A 22,766-nucleotide genomic window follows, 5' to 3' on the forward strand; every position below is an offset into this window, starting at 1 on the left:
TAGCGGAGCTCTTCAGCGCGCGCCAGCGCGCGGAGCGGAGCACCATGGGTAATGCGGGTACGAGAGAATTTTTGTAAACCCAGGAGGCCGAAAAAATTTGGTGCGTACGCCCGACCGACCGCGCGCGCGTACAGACTCTCGGGGAGGGGGAGGGGAGTCCCAAGGCAACCCAAGCAGAGGGGGGAGGGGAGACAATCTTCTGCCTCCTTCGTTAACCAGAAATGAGTGAGGTAATCGACTAAGATCTTTGATATTGGACATCCATTTTATGGTCAATTGACAGCTGTCAAAACAACGTATCCGCTGACCAGTATCACATGACCATATCGCGGGCTCAGGTTTAGAACTAGTCAAGGTCGCGTGTTTTTTTTAAGTTGACCGCTGACCAAGTGATAGCATTGCTATTGGTCCGCGGGCGCAAGTACTTTTCCATGGTCAGTCCATTTAGATTTACATGAAGGACAAAGTGAACAACCCGGTCAGTTTGAAAGCTGAACGAAGCACAAGGAGAAACCGAGCAGGAAAAAGAAATGTCTCCGTAAATATTTCTCGGTCTACCCCGTCTAAAGGCTTTACACATCATGGAAGTTATGGCAAACGATAAGGGCTTACGGGGAGATCCGAAAAAATGGCACAGGTGGAGAGCGAGCGAGTTTCTACCGTTTCGGCGGCTGACCAGCTCTAGTAATTGAGCTAAACGCAATTAACTGAAGTGAAGGAAAAAAGAAGTGTCAATAGCTACACGGATGGAAAAGGCTGAAATAGACCTTCGCAGATAATTCAAAGGTCGGTGGTGCTGGAGTAAGTTATAATTTATAGCTTACACATGTACTACGCGGTTGGATAATAATACGAAAAACTGCGGCCGCTTCGCCTCCGATTAATTCATGAGCTGGTTGAAAGCTTTGTCCTGCTGAATTGCTGTGAATTGACAAGCATTCTCCGACTTCAAATATGAGGTAACAAACTTTGACTTTACTGAATACACTAAGTCCATGTGTTTTGTGAAAATCTGTAATTATATGCTTACACATGTACTACGCGGTTGGATAATAATACGAAAAACTGCGGCCGCTTCGCCTCCGATTAATTCATGAGCTGTTAATGACTTAATGTTTTTATTTAAACTCCCAGCTAAACTTAGTGTTTTAGTTTTTTTAATTCATCTATTTATTCTTATTTACTCGCTGTTGGAATTCGTTTGAACGAACTATTTTAGGGTCGTGGACGAATACGCTAAGAGATCGTTCGTTGCGAATTTCTTGCGTTGACACGTTTTTACCACACCTTAGCAGAAACAAAAAAAAAAACTCAGTTTATTTCCACATAAAACTATCTTAGTTAATTATTTTTAGTAATTTTACAAAACACAATTGTTCGCTCTACTTGTAATTCATGCCATTTTAGACACTGTATGCAGCTGTGTATGCAAACTTACATTGACTATCACTATGACAGTGTTGAATGTGTATCTTTGCAATGGCAATGTTTTTTCTATACAAGTAAGTTAACAAGAAATCTCCAAGAAGAAAAGCTAAATATCCCATTGTAGGAAGGAAGGGTCACTACACTGAGTGTATAAACGAAAGAGGCTAATATTATTATATTTGATGAGATCCATTAAATAAGACAGAATTTTTTATAAATTCTTTTTATAAACAGGGCCATTAATTAGAGCTAGTGTGGTGGTTTTTAATAGATTATTATGTCAATCCTTCTTTTAGGTAGTGTTATATTCTGCCATTAAGCCGCAATGAATGAAGAATACCTACTGGCTACAGTCAAGTTTTGTTGAACTTGGTATAGAATGCTCTGTGCAAAGTGGACAACAGCAAAGTAAATCAGGTATCTAGTTTATATTAGTTATAATTGAAATATGTTTTTATTCAGTTTCGTTCTTTTTTTACCCAGCTGCTTTAATCTGCATTTGGTTGCTGCTGATCTTCTTACTTTGTGAAATATTTGCATTCATTATTCAACTCCTCAATGGAGGTTGCCTATTCACCGAGTTAGGATTTCGAGTTGGATTTCAAGTTAGGATTTTGAGTTGGATTTACGAGTTCGATTTTCCAGTTGGATTTCGAGTTAAGATTTCGAGTTGGATTTCAAGTTAGGATTTCGAGTTGGATTTTGGAGTTGGATTTTGGAGTTGGATTTCGAGTTAGATTTCGAGTTAGGATTTCGAGTTGGATTTTCAAGTTGCTTACCGTACTAAGCACTCCGGTTAGCCTACTATACACGCCAGTTAGCTTACTATGCACTCCGGTTAGCCTACTACACACTCCTGTTAGCCTACTATTCACTTTGGTTAGCCTACTATGCACTCCAGTTAGCCTGTTTATGGTTAGCTTTCAATAATTGTAATGGGTTTTGCTTTGTCAAAAAAAATCCAACTCGAAATCCTAACTCGAAAATCCAACTCGAAATCCTAACTCGAAAATCCAACTCGAAAATCCAACTCGAAATCCAACTCGAAATCCTTACTCGAAATCCAACTCGAAAATCCAACTCGTAATCCTAACTCAAAAATCCAACTCGAAAATCCAACTCGAAAATCCAACTTGTAATCCTAACTCAAAAATCCAACTCGAAAATCCAACTCAAAAATCCAACTCGAAATCCTAACTCGAAATCCTAACTCGGGAGTTAGTTTGTCTCTCTTCAATGACATTCAAAACAACTACAATGTATTAGTAGACAATTTAAATAATTAATATTTCACTAAAAGTATGTTTTCATGAAATGCCTAGATCTTGTACCAGAAAATATCTATACCCTATCCTCGCTGTGGAAGGTTAAATGGTTTGAATGCCACCTCCCCTCACAAACTCCTCACAAATTCCAATGTGTGGTTATGGCAGAAATCCATGGCCATCTCATCCTCAGTGTATGAACCAGTGAAACAAGGCATCAAAGAGCCTCAAAACAACATGGAGCAGGAAAACAATAGCTTCAAAACAGACATTTTTCACAGGTTCTTATACCAAGGAAAACCCAAATATTCAGATCCATCCCATGTAAGGTCAATGGAAGTTCCAAAATGGCTAGCGGGAGGGAGAGGGGGAGGGGGGTTGATTAAAGGCCAAACCTTTTAATTACCGGTAAGAGGGTTTGCAGTGATGCTTTGAGTTTATTTGAGTTTATTAAAATATTTAGTTGACTTTGCAGTTATCAGTAAAAAAAATAGTCTGTGCTGATCCATCTATGTTAAATATCTAATGGATCCTTTTGCATCCAGTGGTTTGGCTTCAGTTAAACAAGCTCAAGTTAAGTGTTTTGTTTTATAAATTATTGATATTGATGACAATTAATCAATTTTAATTTAATCTGTGGCATTTGACTTTTTTCAGGGTTAACATGAGTTGCAGAGTTTGCAGTGCCACAGACACAAAAACAGACAAAGACAAGGACATAAATAGAAAACAGGAAAGATTAAATCCAGCTCGATGTTTGGGTGTCGTCATGATGCTATTTTTAAGAGACTAGTAAATTACATGTAAATTAAAATCAAGAAAAGCTGCAAATAAGCAAAATTTAGATTTTAAATGTTAACCTATTTACAGTGTACTTCAGAAAACGACTTCTTGATTGACCTGTCACTTTCACATCTTGTTAGATGTAACAAGGGAATTATGAAGTGATCTTTTCAAAAATATGCAGCGAAAACAGTAACAGCAGAAATGGTGGTAGTTTAAAATTGCTATTTTCAATGTTTTGACTGGTAAGAAACCACATGTGACCAAGCTAAAATCTGTTTGGCCAGTTAACATGACCTGCAAGTGTCCAAATGTTTTGAGCCCTCAACTACACAGGACTTACATGTAGTTGTCTAATTATATGATAAGATCTTTGGTTGACTTTGGGGGAGGCAGTGGAGTTACAAAGCAATGTAATTATTTGAATTTGGATTAGTTATGCTGAAACTGGTGGTACTGTAATTCTAAAGTATAGGTGAGTTTAAAACCGTTATTGCAAGCAATATGCATTACCAATTTCATTCTTATGTATTGTATGCTGTGTACAATTTATAAGAACAGCTATATTTTTAAAATAAGTGAAATATTCTAAAGCCAGATAAAATTTGCAGTATCCATAAGGTACCATGTAGCAACCAAATTGTGACTCACTTGCTTACTTTGTGAACTCCATGACAAATGGGCAACATGACTCCATAAAGATGTGGACAATAATACAAACAAATTTTTAAAAGAGTAGTCAAAGTATTGATGTTATATTTTTTCTTGCATAGTTTTATACACAAGCAGACATGATTCTATTTTTTTTTCTGGGTAATCAAATAGCAAAACTGAGTTTGAGACTCACAAACAATATTCTAGCTTCCCAGAATTTTTGCTTTTTTTCTGTAAGTGAAGTGAAACCCCTTAAGAGGAAGGGGAGTCAAAAGACATGTAAAAGTGAACAAGGTGCTATCTTCTTCTTTTCTTTTTTTTTTTTTTTTTTTTTTTTGGGGGGGGGGGGTTGGGGATGGGGTGACCCTGTTCGGTGGAATGACAGAATGTCACTTCTTTGTTTCCGGAGTTAGGTTCACCCCTGTTTGCTCGCAGTTAGCTTTATTCATCTGGTTTGCTTGCGGTTAGCTTTCACTCTAGTTTGCTTGTGGTTAGCTTTCACTCTGGTTTGCTTGGAGTTAGCTTGGTTTGGGCAACATGCTGTAAACCATTAGCTATAACCTCTGCCATTTCCATTCAAAATTAAAATATCGGCAAATAGTGAAAATGAAAATGAATAAATGAGTGAATGAAAAAAATTAAAATCAACCTTATTATAAATGTAGATGTTTGTTATTTCCTTTATACTCTAAATGTAAAGTGATTTTTTCTTTCTTTTAAAGCTGGTAAAGCAACAACAAAAATGCCTTATTTGCCATGTGATATGCCTATCTACCCCGACATGCAGCCCTACTCCTCCCTCCTTTTTTTCTACATGAAGGTAACATAATTGCCCGTTTTGCAACATAATTTCCCATCCAGACTTCTTTATGATAATGCTTTCGGTGGAATTATAACATTTTGATTGATTTTGTTTGTTCTCTTATTTGGTGTTGCTGTACACGGTACCCGGAGGGGGGGATGGTACTCCCATATAAGAGCTATACGGGTATGTGCCGCTCAACATGGTATGCTTTTTGTCTCTCTGACTCTGAAACAGGGTATACAAATCACCCTTTTGACTCTAGAACAGGGTTGATTGTTTTCCCAGAATCCTGATTAAACACTATCAAGTATATAGCTATGAAACTCCGCTCCTTTCATCGCTTTATCTCCAAGCCACAGACGAAAGTCAAGTGAGAGCTTTGTGATGTACGGTAGTGTTTTTATATCTATCTTCATATATTTCCATTGTGGATATTGCTGGAACAGGGTACCTACTTTGCAGTGTTTGTCTGGAACAGGGTCGCAAATTGAACCTTTTGTCTCTGGAACAGGTCCAGAGTCTCAGCAACTCAACGGCACACCCCCATAGTAAATTTTAGGGAGTACCCCCCCCCCCCCCCCCACCCCGGACACGGTAAAAAAGAAATAAGGAAAAATATTAATTATTATTTATTAAAAAAATAAAACGAATATAAAATTCTTAGCCTTAAAGTTTTACAATGGCCAGAATTCAGAGTTCAATAAAGTGCAAAATAATTAACTGGGGAGCTCCGCTTTTAGGCTTGCCTAAATTTATATATTATTTTAATTTTGTGTATAAAACAATATACAGTAGCAGATCAGTACTCATAATAAGATTGCTATACTTAAATAATATTCAAGTAAATAAAACTGACTGTTGATAGAAGAACTTTCCAATTCAGAAAACCAGAGTTTAAAACATGCATTCAACATGTCGTCTGGCCCAAGCTTGCAGTTTATCATACTTTTTCATGTGCAGTTATTTCTAAATTAAAGAGTATAAATGGAAGCCCACGTGATCACTTTCCAATAATTATAACAAAAAATAGGCGCGTGAAAAAACGAGGAAATTTGTTATTGGCAATAAGGTCTGTTGATGAACGATCAGGTTCGATCGAGATCTTTTATACTTGGTGTTTTTAAACAAGTTAAAACTTGTTTATACTTTTCCTACTAAGAAAGTTGAAACTTTAGTTTATTTACCTTGGACGTTAAGCGTCACAGAAGCCTGTGCGGTTGTACACACGTACATTCCATGATCACCGACTGTCGCATTCTTGATATAAAGTGTTCCATTGATGATGGAATATCTTCCGGCGGGGAGGGAACCATCTTCTTTGGACCACGACACTGTCGCGTCTACATTTTGCACCGGGGAACACTTGAACACGGCGCGCTGATCCAGGGCAACGGTCCTTACTGCCGGCGTAACGATAATCCCAGGGGCGGAAATAACATCCCCCGCCTGCCCACTGAATGGCTGCAGGGAAGTCGGAGTCAGTGAGGTGGGATCTCCAGGATCATCTTTTTGGCCCTTTATCCCGGGGGGTCCGGGAGGGCCCCGTGGTCCTCGTGGTCCAACCTTTCCCGGTGGCCCCTGTGGTCCTTGTGGTCCCGGAGGTCCCTGCACACAAATCTGACTTTGGTTAGTGCAGATCTTTTGCGTTGCTGCGTGGACGGATTTTGTGATTTGTTTTTGTATTTCTGGAGCTAAAACGCCATTGTCTCCTTTGGACGATTCAGCATCTCGCGGATTCCGTTTTTGAGCTGAAGAACTGGTTATGTTAACATAAGCAACGGGAATGTCTAAAATAAAAAGGAGTAAATACTGTTATGCTATCTCGATCGTCGATTTAAAATTTGTGAAATACAAGAATGTTTGTTCTTGTTGGGGATAAACGACGCCTTTCAACTTCTTTTGTATTATAAGAAGATAACAACATAAAAATCGAGATGGCCTAAGTTTTTTATTTTTATATTTCATACTTATGGAGGGTAGGCCTGCGCTCAGAAAGACAGAACCATAAAACACTTTACTCAAAATAATAAAAGGCCTCGGGCGGAAATTGCCGAAAGTGAGACCATAAAATCCGAAATTTACACCCCTTAGCGAGACGACTAGAATCTCCACCTCTTGCATATGGGAGCCCCTCACCGGGAATATTTGATGCTCACTTATCGCGAGGTTTTCCATCTTTGCTTGTTTACACGAAAATTCCAATGGAACAAGGTTGAAGTGTTTTTTGAGTCTCGACCTAAAAATCAAATAGACAAAAAGCCGATTGTCTAAACCATTGTTTAAGTTCCACGATCCACGATCCTAACTGCTTCAAAGCAAACAGAGTCTAGAATCCAGCCTCGCCAAAATTATCAATCGATAAGCAATCCACTGTATTTTCAACATCTGCATATCTGATTATCGTAGAAATCCGCAATCCATGATCATTTTAAGGTGAAATCCGTTAATCCGCGAGCCTATTCACCCTCTCCCCCCTCCCTCCCTCTCTCAATAATGTTTAAATTCTTTATGGCTACTTTTGAGGCTTAATTTTCGCAACGTATTTTCCCTAAATCGTGCATTTAGTAAGCAAGATTGTCGCTATTATATTATGTAAGGTTAGGACATCGACCGCGAGCTGCAGATAAATGTACGTGTCAGCACAGGCAGACCACACTATATGTTTGTGGTTAATAATCGTTCACATAAGATGAACAAAAGAAATTTGTTGAAATCTATGAGTGTTATGAATTAAGCCCTGAAAATTACATTTCTAAATGAATCTCGTTCTAAATATTTCAATAAAGGTGAATTAATGTTAATCGGACTCGCGTGTGGTGTTTTTTTTCGCGTTCCTGGGCCGTATTAAGCGTTTTTGTTTTATGTTACGTTCGGCCGAAGGCCGGTAAGAGGAGAAAAGGAGATGCACTCGACTAGATTAATTCCTGGTTGTCTTTTTTAGCCGACTGAATATCTCGTTTATGTTTAAAAGGCGAATCAAAAAAGTCGTTAATAATGAGGAACAAGCCATCCAACTTACCTTCATTCAAGGATTTGAAAACTTGTCTGAACTGTTGTTGTCTTTTGCTGGTTTTCTTCCAGAGCCAGAATTCTCTCATTGTGAGCTTTTAACTCATATGCTAGTCTCATAAAACCAACGCTGTAGAAAACCACGCTGATTAAAGTCACAAAACAACAAAAACCCACGAGAAGGCGAGAAGATCCGCTACTGCCAGCACTCGTCATTGTGTATGGTACAGTAGTGTCTAACATCTGGGGAAATCTTTGCCCAGCTTTAGCAATTTATGAAGCCAAAAAGGAAAGTAGCATATGTTGGCTTTTTGTCAAAACAAATTGAAAGATTGCCTTCGTTTTTCAGAGGTGTTTCAGAGGTGTTTTAGAGGATTTTCGGAGGCGTTTTAGCGGGAAAAAATGTTGCTTGCCGTAACCTGCTGCTCTCACTGAAAAAAAAATAAATACTGAGGTTAATTAGTTTACACATATATCAGGTTATACGGGAGCTGTAAATGATTGATATGCTGTTTTGAACTGGCCAATCTTGGCCTTTTTTAGACGGAAGAAGACTGTCGCTCACAGTCACAAATTCAGTGTTATCTCATTTATACTTTAGGCATTAAGGGTCATGAAGGGGTAAGTTTGAGCCTCTCTATGGGTATTTCCGAATAAATCAAAGACGCGAAGATCACCGCGGAAAAAACGAAGATCTCAAGATTGAAGCGAAGATCTGAAGTTGCCCAAAATTCGCGTGATCAAATTGAACACTCAGATATAAAACTGCAAAACTCGTAAACATAACAGAAAAAATACGTAATTTCTGAATTTTGGCATTTGACAACAATTTACTGCGATTTCTTCGACAACAGTGGTTTCCAGTCACTGCTGCGAAACCACATGAAGCCATTACAAGGCTGAAAACGGAAACTGCGAATTACACTGAATATACGTTCAAACCGTTTCAATCCGTAAAACGAAGATCTGCTTATAAAAACGAAGACCGTGGGTACCCATAGAGAGGCTCCAGTTTCTTATGTTGTTGAAATGGTTTTACTTGAGCCTGTACGCTGTACTGATTTCTCGTCGACGCACCCGTGCTAGAATTTGGGACGATTCCTTAACCGTTTATTTCCAATACAAAGCACATTCAAATGAAAATGATACCGCTGTTGTAAAGCACCTATAAAAAACTAACTTAAATTTTAAGCTCAGAAAAAAAAAAACAGTTGAGGCATGTTTGCTCTTTCCGCAGCTCAAATACATATTTTTTTCTTAAATCTTCTATAATATCGGTAAATTTATAATAAAATCAAAAAGGCATGAATAAAGAAAGTCATTGTCAACTCGGGATCTTGTTAAAAAACACTCCGGATTCTACGAGTTGGCATGAAAAAGCGTGGCGCCGGAGATTGATCAGTAAGGAACTGATCATATTTTGTGCTACAGGAACATGAGGGTTAACGTTACATCCGCTTCATTCGTTTAAGATTCGTTTAAGACTTCTTTCTGTTACAGAAGTCTTCGGCAAATCGAACACTTTTTGTCGTATGCTGTTGTTGTTTTTTTGTTCTCAGTCTTGGTTGCTGAAAGCGCTAAGTACCAATTTTAAAGAATCAGTTCCCCTTATTGCATGTTATACATTTCTTTAAATGTCGGTTCAGAGGATTTGGTGGCACGGTGCCTTTATTGGTAAAAAATAGTGGATCTGAGGCCACTCCCGAGCATTATTAAAGCTTTGCAAGACATAAATGTAGCTAAACATACTAATCATTATTCAGTAAAAAATATAAACATGGAAGTCACCCGAGCTCTCTTGTGAGTTATAAGTACTTCGAGCTGACCATAACTTGTTTGCCAATGGTTAGGCATCTGTTTGATGCCATTATTTCAGCATCATCTCAAATAGGATAATAGTATTGATCCAACAAAGCACAACTGCTGTAAACTATTTCCATTTTCAAACCACTCACACTAGTACTGTACTAGGATACATTTTAAAAACTTCATTTTTATTGGACCACTTTCATCTCGTGCTTGACATCATTACGATGGCATCTACCTGATGTCGTTGAAAGAAGTGGTCAACTGATATACTCACTACTGAAAGGTTTACACAGGTAAAATTGTCGTCCACTAACGTAGCCTCCTTCGCAGACGTTCTTTGAGCTCGTCACGCGTTTCTCCCCCACAGAAACGCGTGACCAACTCAAAGAACGTCTGCGAAGGAGGCTACCACTAATCTAAAAGCTCTATATGAAACAAAACATCCCTTGCTTCTTTTGTAGTACGATTTTCTTACATTGCTGATCAACGATTTTCGAGTTGCTTGCACACCGCAGAGGGATTAATAAAGCAGGTCTATTGAAAAGGCAAGAGAAATGTATAAGTTTTCTCGAGCTGTTAAGAGGAAACACAAAATAAAGAACTGTAATAAAGGATGACTTTTGAATTCTTATCTTAGACTAATACATCATACTGTGACTTAAATCTATTCAAGCAGAAAATTAACTAAGGGACTGGTCAATAAGTACAGGGGGGGGGGGGGGGTGGGCCGGAGCAGAAAGGGGGTGGGTCATCAGTTTTTGAGCCCTCGAAAAGGGGTGGGTTATGTAATTTTGATCTACACATAGGGGGTGGGTCATCTTATTTATTCATTAACTTTAAACTGTTATAGTTCCAACAAAAGTTGTATTCATCAGTATATAAAATTGATAAATTTCTCCATGTGAGCAGTTTTAAATAAATTTCTAGCGATTTTAAAAGGCCCAAATATAAAAATTTCCCAGGGGGGGCATAACCCCTGACCCCCCTAGATGGCTTGTGATCATAACATCAGTTTTGCCTGTCTCTCTTCAACCTGCATAGATTCACGCTTGGCTTTAGGCCTTTTAATATCAGTAAACTTTTTAGTAAAACACTTTGCAAATATTATGAATGATGGACAGTGGTTGTAGTTTCTATTATTAGTTTCTGTATAAAATTAATATGAACTCTTCCATAATTGATTATGAGTTAATATTACAAACAGATTCAGTTTTTTGCATATGTTTGTGTCTAAATTTCCCCAAGGACTTTACACACAAATATGTGGAAAACTAACAAAAGGCTAATATAAGAAGTGATAAATTCATCCTTCTTTGGTGTGTTAAGAATAAGATGTACATGGAACAGCAGTGTCCATCAGGGAAAATGTCTATGTAGGGAATTTCACTTTCAAAGCTGAAGTCAAATTAAAAGCCTTCAACCCCTAACAGATGATAAAGAAATGATTGGTCCTGTGATTGTTTTTAGCAAAGGGGGTGGGTCATGTAATTTTTAACCCCCTATCAGGGGTGGGTCAGTCAGTTTTGAGCCAGAAAGAAGGGGTGGGTCACAAATTTTCGAGCCACCACTTTTCCAATTGCTCCGGCCCACCCCCCCTGGTACTTATTGACCAGTCCCTAACTTCGACTCGTCCCTTTGGTGCCTTTACGTCTTTCCAAACTGGAAAAGACAAAGCAACTTTCAACCCTTTCAACTTTGTTTTGTTTTTTAAAAACTAATCGAGGCGGGTATCACTCCTGGGACGAGGTAGCTTGTTAACATGAACCTGAAAAGAATAGCCACTGGTCGATCGAGGGTCTCCTTGTAAAAAGAACTACGAATTTTAAGCCAAGCGTTTTCTACAAACCACTACAACAAAACTAATTAATGAAAAGTCCGTCCAGTGTTCGGATTTTACCCTCGAAAAAAATAAATGCAATGCTCAGGGGGATTTTGGTTTCAGTTTCATCTCACTTCCCTTGAGGTACCAGTTCCATAAATAATAACTTCCTGCATATTGAGCGTTCAGACTATAACTGGTGCCACAGTTGTTATACCACCAAGCTGCTTTGTAGGCTTTAGCACAGTCAGTACTTGTCTTGTCATTATCCCGATCCTTGGTGGAGAAAGGCATGCCGTTAAAATACTGCTTAAGAAAATCCCCTGCTGAGCCAGAATAGAAACCAACAAACAGCGTGTAGTTGGATGCCTCGTTAGTGACCGTAAAATTACTATACTTGGCGTATTTATTTCCACTGGTTGTTGTGTTGATTTCCACTCGCAGCTGACTCGGAATCTCAGTCAGTTGATGAATCTTTTCGTTTCCAAGCCAATACTCTCCTCTGACGTCACCAAACCCGTTCTTATACTCGTCCCAGCCCCTGTAGAATCCAACGAACCCATTGAAGCGTTTGTGAAAGACAGTCCATCCACCACCATCCGTCTTCATGTCACAGTACACTTCAAAACTGGTTTTGTTTGCTGGGTTGACTGTGTAAACTCCATTTTTCTTGAAGCCGGCGGTAAACAGCTCAGCACAGTCTCGGGCTAAAAAAAAACGAAAAAGTTATTAATAAAAGGATTGATTGATTGATTGGTTTCAACTGATTGATTATGTTTTTGTCTTGACGACTGTATCTCATCAGCGCTTACATGTGCTATACGAGGATCCTGTTCTAGGATAGTAGCAATTACTAACTTAGTTAGCACACAGAAGAAATCATCTAATGAAAGGAGAGAAAGAAAGAAAGAAAGAAAGAAAGAAAGAAAGAAAGAAAGAAAGAAAGAAAGAAAGAAAGAAAGAAAGAAAGAAAGAAAGAAAGAAAGAGAGAAAGAAAGAAAGAAAGAAAGAAAGAAAGAAAGGAAAAAATGAAAGAAAGAAAGAAAGAAAGCGGACAGAACACACAGAACAAGAAGGGCAACTTACTCGTTAATGTTTAACAGAAATTTCGTGAGAAAGTAAGAAAGAAAGGAAGAAAGGAAGAAAGAAAGAAAAGATGAAAATGAAAGTTGGAGACTGAAAAAAAGAAGAAATTTGTACTGATGCGTGAATGCTTAACACTGCTTACCAGTTTTAACAAAGAGTTGCACCTCAGTCTCCACATGAACGAACTCGCTCCGTGCAGAGCAGATATAGGTCCCACTGTCTTTTGCCGTCAAACTGTTTATCTTCAGTTGTCCGTCTTCCACTTGAGAGCGTTCCTCTGGTATGTTTCCTTTGCATCGTGTCCACGTGATGCTGGGTACTGGGTGTCCGTCTGCGGAACAGTTCAATGTGACTGTCTGTCCATGGTAAAGTTCTATCTTGTCTGGCGGCTTGACTGTAAACTGAGGAACTACGTTGACTATCAGAGCTGTCATGGCGTGCGATGTGCCCATGGCGTTTGTAGCAGTGCAGATGTACGTTCCAGCATCTTTCTTGTCCGTCTTTGTTATGGTCAGGGTCTGAACTTGAACGGTGGCTCTTCCACTGGGAAGTTGATCGAAGAGTTTGGTCCAAGATATCACCGGAGGGGGATATCCGATGACCTGGCACTTAGGGAGCTTGACATCTTTTCCGCTCTCGGCGTATATTGGTCCAGCGGGAAGGGAGATCAGAGGACGAGCTGTACACGAGAAAAATATATAAAGTAAAGCTGATATTACACATAGTTACACTGCTATGCGTAAGTAATATCAAGTATCCAATTATTTCCCTTATTGGACAGTAGGTTGATACGTACCCAATATAATTGACGTCCAGGTAATAGGACTACTTTCGAAATCTGTTAACCAGAATTTAAAATTTTCCCCAACATGAATTCAGCCTATTGCCTTAATTGTCAAATTTTGTAGTTTTTAGAATTTGTCTTGTGCGATTATTTTCAAATTAAAGGTCAAATGAACAGAAATTTCGATTTTTTTTTATTTTTTGCCCATGTGTTTATTAACAGCTAAATAAACATATCCCGAAGTTTCAAAGTAGTTCGACATTGCATCGCAGAGATAATTGCAAGTTGAAAAATGCTTTTTTTAGGCTTTCATAATCGTAGAGTGCTCGGAAAAATTGTCGGATAATTGTCGGAAATATAAACTTGTGACGTCATAATTGGTGTTTTTGCAGATGACCGCAGACCGATTCCGCATACCACACTTAAGAATTTAAATAAATGTGTTTAGTGACATTTCAAGCAGTTATTTCGTTCTGTTCGGCCGTTTTCTGGTTGACTGTTTGTTGGTTGTTGTTCAGAGACGCGCATTTATTTAAATAAAGTAGCTTAATCTCAAAAATAGCTGAAGCAAGTTCAAGTTTTGCTTCCTGTCGTTTTGCATATCATGGGAGACATAGAATGCACGTTGGTATGAAAACAAATAAGGAATCTCTATTGTTCTTTCACATTAGCATTTAATGAGCAGAATTATCTGCACGTGCGTTAACTCTGCACGTGCATTTTGAATCTTGGAACATTTCAAAGCCGTTATCTGCAGAACAACAACGTGAAATGACCAAATTCTGCGTATTTTGGACAACGTCAGCCACGACAGCTAATTTTTGTTTTTTCTGTTTTGGGTTGAACGCTCTCTTTGAGTATTCAGCGGGAGCTAGTTCTCAAAGCGATAAATAAGCAGAATACGTCAGGAAAGTTGCGAGATTCTCAAGTAAAATACAAATTCATTTTCCACCAGACGTTGCCGTTGACGTTGCCGTCGTGGTTGCTTAAGCTCTCTATTGTCTCGAACTTTGACAACCAGTGCGGCCTGCGGAATCGGTCTGCGGTCGTCTTCAAAAACACCAATTATGACGTCACGAACCCGTCCCATTCCTTCCATTTCAGTGCGCAGTCATTCAAACACGTTTTCGTGAAGCCTTCGGAAATCTTCGTATTTTTTGCTGTAATTCGCGCTTAAAGGTTCAGAAAGCATTTTTTTTTAATTTCACTCAGTGATGGATAGTTTTAGTGCTTGGTTGGTTGAAATGGCATTTTGAAATTTCTGTTCGTTTGACCTTTAAAGAGTACATAATCCTACACTAATTTGCAAGTCGGCGTGATCACGGAGAAACGAGAATAATTTTAATGATATTATGATAGGGCCTGCTGGAGAACGATCGAGTTCGAAATCTTTTATAAATGTGATAAATGTGTTTATCTACCTTGGACATTGAGTGTAACAGAAGCCTGAGCGGTCCCCTGGTCAGTACGAATTGTACACACGTACATTCCATTATCACCGACTGTCGCATTCTTGATATGAAGTGTTCCTTTGATGATGGAATATTTTCCGGCGGGAAGGGAACCATCTTCTTTGGACCACGACACGGTCGCGTCAACATTTCGCTCCGGGGAACACTTGAACACGGCGGACTGATCCAAAGCCACGGTCCGAACTGCCGGCGTAACGATAATCCCAGGGGCAGAAATAACATCCGCCGCCTGCCCCCTGAATGGCTGCAGGGAAGTCGGAGTAGGTAAGTTGGGTTCTCCAGGTTCACCCTTTTGGCCTTTTATCCCTGGGGGTCCACGAAGACCCGATATCCAGGGGACCCCTGTGGTCCTTGTGGTCCTATCTTTCCCGGAGGTCCCTGCACGCAAATCTGACTTTGGCTAGTGCAGATCTTTTGTGTTGCAGTATGGACGGATTTTGTGATTTGTTGTTGTATTTCAGGAGTTAAAACACCATTGTCACCCTTGGGGGACTTGGAGGACTCAACATCTCGTGGGTCTCTTTTCTGAGCTGAAGAACTGTCTGACTCATCTTTCGAGAAGCGAATTCCTATGATAAAGGAGTAAATGTTGTTACAATGCTTCTTTGAGCATCCTTGAGATAAACAAGTGAAATACGTTCTCTCTTTGATGGTTTGCTGTGGTCACTTACAGCTCGTAGCCATAATTTCTTAACAGCATTGGAAAAACGGATTTTTTTCTGTATTGTTATTTAACATACCAGTGAAAATCACTCAGAAAAGCAGCATCTTAAGTATTAAAATTCTTCTTTTTACACTTGTTACAACAACGCTCACCAAGTTGATATAACGTGACGGTTTGCCTTCAAAAAGTCGGGGGAAAACAATCTTAAATCTCATAATCAAATCACTTCTAACTTCTAGGTCCCCACTCTTAACTTGAGCTCAAGATTGTTGAAGTGTCGAAGATCGATAATTAGTCTGGGATTAGATGTCGGTAATTGAAATAATTAAATTGCTTTAGTGGAATTCAAACACCGAGGTCAGTTTTGCAGCTATCAACAACGACGAGAATTTCTAGAAAATTCTTGATAAGTAAGTAAATCTTCTAGAAATCTTTTGCTCTGATCAAACCGATGGACTATTTCCATTTCTGTCGCTTTCTGAAGACAACAACGGCCTGCGGCAAATATTTCTGGCGAACCTGGAGACAACACGACACGGCAAATATTTCTCGCTAACGCCTCTTCGATTCCAGATAACATCGACTTCTGAAGAAGACAGAAAGCATCGAGAAACCTTTTCGTTCAGGACACCTAAATTACAAAATATGCTTCCAAGATCCCACAGGTTGTCTTTTTAGCAACCTGAAGCCACGAAGCAGGCGAAATCGAAACAAAAGAATCAAGCTTTTGGGAAGGGGACGTTTACTGGTAATGTTTGCCGGCCTGGGTTGCTTTCTTAACAGAAATCACCCCTTTGTGGTCGAATTGCTAGCCAGCTCGTGATTATTTTGGCTTTGATACCGAAAATCGTTGAACACAGAAACGCCTTTGCCAGAAGGAAAACACCCTGTCACTTTTCACATAAAGTTATTGGCAAAAACTGGAATAAATAAAAGTTCTTACTCAAATTTTTGGCCTGGGTTACAATTGTAGGATGCTCTTACGGTTCAGTTTCACTTTTCTTAGTTTCAAAGATAGAAGTTAGTGCAATGATTTGAGTTGTAAACTAACGCTCCAGTTTTCTAAGAACGGTGACAGAAAGTCGTTAAACCCAGTTACGTCAATTTACCTCGCCGCTTTGCGGTTCGGTAAATATCCACCACTAGCCACCGACACAGTGAGGTGAAGCGTTGTTTTAGTATATACTAAAACAGTGAGATAATATAGCCCGAAAGGGTGATTTTTTACTAGTTTATTACAGTACAGTACAGTACTGTACTGTACTGTACTGTACTGTACTGTACTGTACTGTACTGTACTGTACTGTACTGTACTGTACTGTACTGTACTGTACTGTACCGTACTGTACTGTACTGTACTGTACTGTACTGTACTGTACTGTACTTTATACCATGCCATAGAAAATACAGCCAATCAGAATACAGGAAATCCGTTGTATATTCGACGGTATTCAACTCAACCTTCCCATCGTACGCTGCGATTGTATTCTCGACGAAATTTAGTAAGCGTATTTTCTATGGCATGGTATAAAATAGTTACACAACACTTTCTCGTGGTATATTATGGAATATCCCACTTGTCACTTGTATTTTCTTGGTATACACACTCGCCTAAAGGCTCGTGTGTATACCGAGAAAATACAAGTGACTCGTGGGATATTCCATAGTATACCACTCGAAAGCGTTGCATAACTAGTATGTACTGTACTGTACTGTACAGTACAGTACAGTACAGTACAGTACAGTACAGTACAGTACAGTACAGTACAGTACAGTACAGTACAGTACAGTACAGTACAGTACAGTACAGTACAGTACAGTACAGTACAGTACAGTACAGTACAGTACAGTACAGTACAGTACAGTACAGTACAGTACAGTACAGTACAGTACAGTACATACTAGTTATGCAACACTTTCGAGTGGTATACTATGGAATATCCCACGAGTCACTTGTATTTTCTCGGTATACACACGAGCCTTTAGGCGAGTGTGTATACCAAGAAAATACAAAAAGTACAGTACAGTACAGTACATACTAGTTATGCAACGCTTTCGAGTGGTATACTATGGAATATCCCACGAGTCACTTGTATTTTTTCGGTATACACACGAGCCTTTAGGCGAGTGTGTATGCAAGAAAATACAAGTGACAAGTGGGATATTCCATAGTATACCACGAGAAAGTGTTGTGTAACTATTTTATACCATGCCATAGAAAATACGCTTACTAAATTTCGTCGAGAATACAGTCGCAGCGCACTATGGGAAGGTTGGGTTGAATACCGTCGAATATACAACGGCTTTCCTGTATTCTGATTGGCTGTATTTTCTATGGCATGGTATAAAGTACAGTACAGTACTGTACTGTACTGTACAGTACATATGGGTTATTGTCCAAGCGTGAGGTCAAGATGGCAGGATATTGACCAAGTTCTTTTTTTGCGTGTTTATGGACCGAGACGAAGTCGAAGTCCATAAACACGCAAAAAAAGAACGAGGCCAATATCCTGCCTTCTTGACCGAACAAGCTTGGTCAATAAAGGATTTATTATATGACTTTATTCGAGTACTGAAAAGGAAACCAGTTGCATGCACGTTCAATGACGCACGCTAAAATCATTTCATTGGTTTAAAAGTTTAATGAGTGACTGTCAAATTCTTGAATGAATCGAGACGAAATAAAACGACGCTACAACAGCGAAATTTACCTCTTTTTAACCCTCAAAAGGATATTGAAATGGCTAAAATTGCAAATCAACGTTGAGTTTGAAGCCTTAAAACAAGAATGTCCATTCCATCTGGCCGCCAGCTTTTGATTATTGGACGTTTTGCAGAGTATTTGCTCGCTTCAGGCGCTTTAGAGGTTTAGTGGTGCAAGCCTGCCGTCACGATGACACGAGCTGAATATTGAAATTGTGATTGTTGAAAGCGTTTGAGACTTATAAATTCACGGGAAGAGCTTGAACTTTCCTACATCATTGATTTAAATGTTCGTCCCGACTTTATTCGACGTGAGCGTTAGAGGCTTTGGTGAAAAGATGTTTTAAAAGCTTACAGTGCCTGGTTCGCCGTGCCGACCGCTTTCTCCATCAAGATGTACACAAACGACAAGTTTGCCGAATTCTTTATTCTTCAGGTATGTCACTGTCAGACTTCTCTCCTTTTTCCGCCGAACAAAACCGATATCATGTCTTCAAGTCGCTTTGCGTTTTAATTTTTGTATTTTTAGCTGGTTGTTGTGGCAAATAAAATTCACGAAATTCGTTAACATTTAACAAAATATTTGTGTTGTTTCGGTAAATGGTTTCATAGCTCAAGTTTACGACGGAAAAGCTTTTTGTAGTAGCGTCGACGGAACAGAAAAGTTTTTTTGCTTGCGGGAACACGGCGGGCGATCCCGAGCGGTCAAGATGGCTCCATCTTGACCGCTCGGGTAGCCAATCAGAGCACGCGATTCGTTTCATCTTGACCGCTCACGGAGCTAGTCATATAATAAAGTACAGTACATACTAGTTATGCAACGCTTTCGAGTGGTATACTATGGAATATCCCACGAGTCACTTGTATTTTCTCGGTATACACACGAGCCTTTAGGCGAGTGTGTATACGAAGAAAATACAAGTGACAAGTGGGATATTCCATAGTATACCATGAGAAAGTGTTGTGTAACTATTTTATACCATGCCATAGAAAATACGCTTACTTAATTTCATCGAGAATAAGATCGCAGCGCACGATGGGAAGGTTGGGTTGAATACCGTCGAATATACAACGGCTTTCCTGTATTCTGATTGGCTGTATTTTCTATGGCATGGTATAAAGTACAGTACAGTACAGTACAGTACAGTACAGTACATACTAGTTATGCAACGCTTTCGAGTGGTATACTGTGGAATATCCCACGAGTCACTTGTATTTTCTCGGTATACACACGAGCCTTTAGGCGAGTGTGTATACGAAGAAAATACAAGTGACAAGTGGGATATTCCATAGTATACCACGAGAAAGTGTTGTGTAACTATTTTATACCATGCCATAGAAAATACGCTTACTAAATTTCATCGAGAATAAGATCGCAGCGCACGATGGGAAGGTTGGGTTGAATACCGTCGAATATACAACGGCTTTCCTGTATTCTGATTGGCTGTATTTTCTATGGCATGGTATAAAGTACAGTACAGTACATACTAGTTATGCAACGCTTTCGAGTGGTATACTATGGAATATCCCACGAGTCACTTGTATTTTCTCGGTGTACACACGAGCCTTTAGGCGAGTGTGTATACCAAGAAAATACAAGTGACAAGTGGGATATTCCATAGTATACCACGAGAAAGTGTTGTGTAACTATTTTATACCATGCCATAGAAAATACGCTCACTAAATTTCGACGAGAATACAATCGCAGCGCACGATGGGAAGGTTGGGTTGAATACCGTCGAATATACAACGGCTATCCTGTATTCTGATTGGCTGTATTTTCTATGGCATGGTATAAAGTACAGTACAGTACAGTACTGTACTGTACTGTACTGTACTGTACAGTACAGTTTTCGCGCGCGAATTGCTCCGAGGTGAATAGCAGAGGATATTCGGAGTTTGAGTAGCCAATCAGCGCGCGCCAAAAACGCTATCCACTGTTTGAGTATATACTAAATATGGATACATCTGATGCATTTCATACCAGTTCTTTTCAAAACAATAATGATGTATATTTTCCAAATTGTGGGAATTATAAATAAGTTGTGTTAGAGCTACCACGGCGAATTTTCGGGTATGTTTTAGTTGCAACTAAGACGTCGTCTCCATCTATTCGAGACTATCTTTGGCATGTACTTGACTGAAAACCGAGATGTTTTGGCATATTACAGCAAGGCGAATTGAATAGATTAAAGAAATAGCAATAAAACGATCATTCTTAATCCTTTTTCGTTTAACCTGAGAAACGCATAGAGAGAGCGCAAAAGTTTACGTCTACTCGGTAACGTACTGTAATGAATTAAAAAAAGACTCACCGTTTGTTGGAATGGGCGAAATGCGGGCTGTCGGTAACTCTTTTTCCCTTTGTTCGAGAGCCTCAAGTCTTTCCTTGTAAGCTCGTAGCTCCAACTCAAGCCTCACATAACCAACACAGTACAAGAAAACGCTTGTAATCAAAACACAACAGCAAACCACAAGAAGGCGGGAAGATCCACCAGCGCTCGTCATTGTGAACTGCGTAACTGCTTTTCACAAATGACTAACACTGAACTGCGGCAAATTATTTGTACCTTGGGCAATGATAACCTCGCACTGTCTGGATTTTTTTGATAACTTTGTGTGCCGACTGGTAATTAAATTATCTTGCTTATCCTAAGAGAAACTTGGTGATTTTCCAAATGTAAAAGTCTTGCACATGCAATGTAGTGCCTATTTTTGTAAGCGAGGAAAGATCGAGAAGTACTTTGCTAGATAAGCTACGTGGTATTGTGTCGCCACGAATTAGGAGTATTGCTTACAACTGTTTAAGTCTGTACTTGAATAAGACATTCTGACAATTTAGGTTTTGAAACTGGAATAAATTTTTATGGGAAAATCCGCACAGTTTTCCATGATCCACTTCTTGATTTTAATTAAGAGATACTAATGTTACTAATGTATCTATCTAAATGAAAACCGGAGATAAGAGATGAAACTTATCCAGACTGTTGACTTAACTAGATTGATAAGACCGTATCAGATCTGTAAACGCGTTCAAGTTCACAGAGTCTGTTCTAGAATAGTATACGGATTTTACATTTAAAATGTTTGGTCTGAAATATTGTAAGGGCTCGGAAAACTTTCACGCGTACCTCATCCAAAAAAAAATACAAGAAATGCCTTTTCCCCCTCCCCCATTCTCACTGCATTAGCCTTCAATCGGTCACCACAAGGATGGATGTTTCTCGTGCGCACGAAAAGGTCGTAGTGGCTAATGATATCGACAAGATAATTACATTTAAAGTATTCCGGTGGTTATATCTTTTGGAACAGAAACTTGACAATGAAGGGTTGATTAAAATGAAGGTGAAAGTTTAATCAAACAAGCAGAAGATAAGCTGCATTTTTTTCGTATTTTAACTCGCTTATGCATGCTGTCGATTCTACAATTGCACGTGCCTTAGCTTTTTGCAAAAACAATTCTGTTTATACACAGTCAGAGATAACTGTGGTTCATATGAATAATCCTTTTTAATGTCGAGTGTTAGTTTTGGCAGGAAATAAAGAGTGACGGTGCTCCGTGAAGGCTGATTAGTTGCTCAAGATGAAAGTGGCCCTGGCGCGGATTTGTTAAGAAACAGTTAGCAGGCGCTTACCGTTACTAACAGTTTGCTAGTTTGTTTTGCACATTGTACGAATTATTCATACTTAGGGTTGAGTTCGGCAAGCGTAAATTTCATCAACAACTAACAGGACGGTGTTTGGTCAAAAATGGAAGTTAAATTGTGTTCGATTGAGGCACGTTAAGCAAAGATTTCAGGCGATAACCTGAAGTGCATGTTCTTTATCGCGGGGTACTCGAAATATTATCACCCGTCTTCAATGAATATAACACCAGATTCTACGAGCTCACATAAAAAATGCCTGGCGGCTCAAGGGCAGTCAGTAAGAACTGATCAAATTCAAAGCTAAGAACTAATAAATGCCATAACCTGCTCAGAACATGTGCTTCAATCCGCTCAAGGGGCCATTTATTGTGCTTCTTCCTGTAACAAGAGTTACCATCAAAATCTCTTTTGGCTGTCAATACCAGCTCGAAATATGAATTCCTGTACATTTGCTTTAATGCTAGTTTAGAGAAAGAGTCAGTTAATTTTCCTTCCTATGTTGTAAATGGCAATGTCAAAGTTATCAATTTAAAAAAAGTAAATACCTGTCACATTTAATTGACTGAACACGCCGCTTCTTTTACAATTTTAAACTCATATAAACAAATAAAAGAAATAAAAGAACACAATTGCGCAAGCGTTGCTCTTTGAAGGGAGAATTTTTCTTGGTTTTTGGCTTAAAAGTACATAAAATTGTAGGTTTTGGACTACAATCCTTAAGAGTTTCTACTAAAACAATAAGACTACTCGCTCTCGTTTTTATGAGCGATAGTCAACTCGGCTGCTCCTCGTTGACTATTCGCTCATAGCAAGTCGGGCTCGTACTCCAATTGTTAAA

General features: G+C 39.2%; 3 protein-coding genes, 1 long non-coding RNA gene and 2 pseudogenes across 6 annotated transcripts in view; 1 reads left to right on the forward strand and 5 right to left on the reverse strand.

Moving 5' to 3' along the window:
• The window catches only part of LOC144654013 (uncharacterized), a 71,018-nt pseudogene extending 62,985 nt beyond the window's left edge, over positions 1–8,033 (reverse strand). Inside the window, exons 1-2 of the transcript XR_013570862.1 lie at positions 7,955–8,033; positions 6,120–6,722 (exon numbers count right to left, since the gene is read on the reverse strand). The product of XR_013570862.1 is annotated as an uncharacterized LOC144654013 (transcript). The remainder of the gene's footprint in view (positions 1–6,119; positions 6,723–7,954) is intronic.
• The window catches only part of LOC144655222 (uncharacterized), a 102,964-nt pseudogene that overhangs the window by 62,765 nt on the left and 17,433 nt on the right, over positions 1–22,766 (reverse strand). The gene's annotated exons all lie outside the window — the stretch shown is intronic.
• On the forward strand, positions 21–4,790 carry LOC144655257 (uncharacterized). The gene is made up of 3 exons (XR_013571056.1): positions 21–959; positions 1,725–1,845; positions 3,351–4,790. It is a non-coding gene; the product is annotated as an uncharacterized LOC144655257 (long non-coding RNA).
• LOC144654014 (uncharacterized) lies at positions 6,112–20,864 on the reverse strand. Its single transcript, XM_078514136.1, has 3 exons — positions 20,597–20,864; positions 15,397–15,483; positions 6,112–6,644 (listed from the first exon to the last, which is right to left on the reverse strand). Exons 1-3 carry the CDS (start codon positions 20,787–20,789, stop codon positions 6,112–6,114), a joined length of 813 nt encoding a protein of 270 aa, XP_078370262.1. The 5' UTR covers positions 20,790–20,864.
• The window catches only part of LOC144655228 (angiopoietin-related protein 7-like), a 35,328-nt gene continuing 24,121 nt past the window's right edge, over positions 11,560–22,766 (reverse strand). The window contains exon 4 of the mRNA XM_078515450.1: positions 11,560–11,651. The gene's annotated coding sequence lies outside the window, so the exon portion shown is untranslated. The remainder of the gene's footprint in view (positions 11,652–22,766) is intronic.
• Positions 11,613–15,303, reverse strand: LOC144655232 (angiopoietin-related protein 7-like). The gene is made up of 3 exons (XM_078515455.1): positions 14,864–15,303; positions 12,801–13,337; positions 11,613–12,279 (listed from the first exon to the last, which is right to left on the reverse strand). Exons 1-3 carry the CDS (start codon positions 14,928–14,930, stop codon positions 11,675–11,677), a joined length of 1,209 nt encoding a protein of 402 aa, XP_078371581.1. The 5' UTR covers positions 14,931–15,303; the 3' UTR covers positions 11,613–11,674.

This window comes from Oculina patagonica, chromosome 5, assembly GCF_052425735.1.
Source record: "Oculina patagonica isolate OP01 chromosome 5, crgOcupat, whole genome shotgun sequence".
In the NCBI taxonomy this organism is placed as follows: domain Eukaryota; kingdom Metazoa; phylum Cnidaria; class Anthozoa; order Scleractinia; family Oculinidae; genus Oculina; species Oculina patagonica.